At 33.8% G+C, this 2,680-nt stretch overlaps 1 protein-coding gene across 1 annotated transcript in view; it reads right to left on the bottom strand.

The window, feature by feature from the left end:
- Positions 1-818: 818 nt before the first annotated feature.
- LOC106476804 (RNA-binding protein 45-like) overlaps positions 819-2,680 on the bottom strand; it is a gene marked incomplete at its 3' end in the record, with an annotated part of 8,830 nt that continues 6,968 nt past the window's right edge. The window contains exon 6 of the mRNA XM_013937428.2: positions 819-992. Within this exon, the coding sequence (XP_013792882.1) occupies positions 819-992 (174 nt within the window). The remainder of the gene's footprint in view (positions 993-2,680) is intronic.

The raw sequence follows: 2,680 nt of genomic DNA, 5'->3' as shown, positions 1-2,680 counted from the left end.
CAATTACAATAGCACATGCTGTCAAAAACTGGACAACTGAAACAGGCCAAAGGCAATAACATGTGCTGTCAAAAACTGGACAACTGAAACAGGCCAAAGGCAATAACATGTGCTGTCAAAAACTGGACAACTCAAACAGGCCAAAGGCAATAACATGTGCTGTCAAAAACTGGACAACTAAAAAAGGCCAAAGGCAATAACATGTGCTGTCAAAAACTGAACAACTGAAACAGGCCAAAGGCAATAACACGTGCCATCAAAAACTGAACAACTGAAACAAGCCAAAGGCAATAACATGTGCTGTCAAAAACTGGACAATTCAAACAGGCCAAAGGCAATAACATGTGCTCAAAAACTGGACAACTGAAACAGGCCAAAGGCAATAACATGTGCTGTCAAAAACTGGACAACTGAAACAGGCCAAAGGATAGTAACATGTGCTGTCAAAAACTGGACAACTGAAACAGGCCAAAGGCAATAACATGTGCTGTCAAAATTGAGGTGATTAATTTTTTTGTTGCTTTGGTTTTTCAGGAAATGTTTACTCCTGATTTGCTGAAAGAAATTATTTCAACAATATCTTCTATAAAAACCTAATTGTGGAATCTTTTGGATATTTGAAATCTCTAAAATACAACACTATCTGCTGTAATAACTCGTCCAGAACCACTTGATAAACTTAACCTTTCATTGTTGGTTTAAATGATTGAAAGTTGATAATGCATTATTAGCTGTTGTTGTTGTTCACAGACGACAAGTAGTACAAGTTAAAACAAAGCAGTAAAATACGTAAGAAAAGAAAATGGTTGAGACTGTACTTTCTGTAATATCGTAACAAAGCGATTGAGCTTAACACACCTGGAGGATTGTTAACATGAAAGCCAACATTCTTTAACACGTTAGTTGCCTCCGAGATTTTTTCCACCAGGGATGCAATATGATTGGTCAATTGCCCAGCCGGGGCTGAGCCCAGCATTGCATCGGGTCGGGTACTGAAAGAAGAAAAAAAAAGATATTAATATCCAAAACTCTAAACAAAAAGTTCTTGTCGAATAGCTTGACAAAAAAATATGTATATATATAGTTAAATTTTTTAACTTATTAACACATGTAAAACACATATACAAACAGTTTTAAATATTTTAAGTAATGAATTCCCAAGACTTGTAAGTTTTATTGAAGTTAATTATTATTGTTATTACTTATGAACGTTTTTATTACAGATTTCAGAACAGATCCTGTTTTTTTTTAGTAAAATGACTACTACTGAAGAGTTCCCCCCGAGTTCACCCTTTTGAATTTTTATCTTTGGGGCTTTTTGAAAACAAAAGTCTAAATAACAAACCAAGGGATCTTGAGGAACTGAAACTTGATGCTGTTTTATCCATCCCTACAGCTGAGATGGAAAATGTGTTCTCAAAATTTGAACACAGATTATGCTAATGATGGAAGATACGCAAGTTTATCAATTAAATTATATAAAACTTACAGGCCTGTAAAAGATATTTTGTTTTGAATTTTGTTGTTATCTTAAATAATAAAAATGTTATTCAATGTTCTTTATGTTATATTCATTTTGGGACACCCTGTATTCAAACACATTCTTAATTCAGTCTCTTTTCCAGTAACGTGTATAATTGTATTATAACGAGGGAAAAATATTACAAGTTTTGTGTTTGAATAAATAGAATAGGCCTAACTGACGCACATAATTAATTATAATCATGTTTTTCCAGCTTATAAAAGATGCTCAGAATATTAACAACCTGTTTCTTTAACACAGTAAAATAAATACTTACAAAACAAGCAACTTTCCAACACGCTTTTAGAAAATATAACTTCATATAGATAGTGAAATATTGAATCGTTAACTACATTTTATATACCCAAAATGGTAGTCATTGATATTTAATAACATGACAGTGAAATATGGAATCTTTAACTACATTTTATATACCCAAAAACGGTAGTCATTGATATTTAATAACATGACAGTGAAATATGGAATCTTTAACTACATTTTATATACCCAAAAACGGTAGTCATTGATATTTAATAACATGACAGTGTGTAGAAATTATATGTTCCCCCCCTTTAGAACACCACCATGGGGACTTACTACATTGCGGTAGAAAGTGTATGTTCCCCCCTCTAGAACACCATCATGGGGACTTACTACATTGCTGTAGAAATTATATGTTCCCCCTCTAGAACATCATTATGGGTGCATGTTTCCTCTTCTAGAACACCATCACGGGTGTGTATTTCCCCCTCTAAAACATCAATACGGGTGTGTATTTCCCCCCTCTAGAACACCATCATGGGTGTGTATTTCCCCCCACTAGAACACCAATACGGGTGCATGTTCCCCCCTCTAGAAGCAATGTAGTAGTCCCCATGGTGGTGTTCTAGAGGGCAACATATAAGCCTTGCTATTAAAATGGAACAAAAAATTCTTTTTTAATGTGAGAAAAATGGTCTGAAGAATAGCATTAAGTGATTTAACTCAGAAATTAAAACTTTTCAAGACTGCATTGTGCACAAATAAACTAAGGAGTCAATATTGTGCACAAATAAACTAAGGAGTCAATATTGTATCAAATAAACTAAGGAGTCAATATTGTGCACAAATAAACTAAGGAGTCAATATTGTGCACAAATAAACTAAGGAGTCAATATT

Source organism: Limulus polyphemus, unplaced genomic scaffold, assembly GCF_000517525.1.
Source record: "Limulus polyphemus unplaced genomic scaffold, Limulus_polyphemus-2.1.2 Scaffold11646, whole genome shotgun sequence".
In the NCBI taxonomy this organism is placed as follows: Eukaryota; Metazoa; Arthropoda; class Merostomata; order Xiphosura; family Limulidae; genus Limulus; species Limulus polyphemus.
This window is presented reverse-complemented; position numbering and strand designations above follow the sequence as displayed.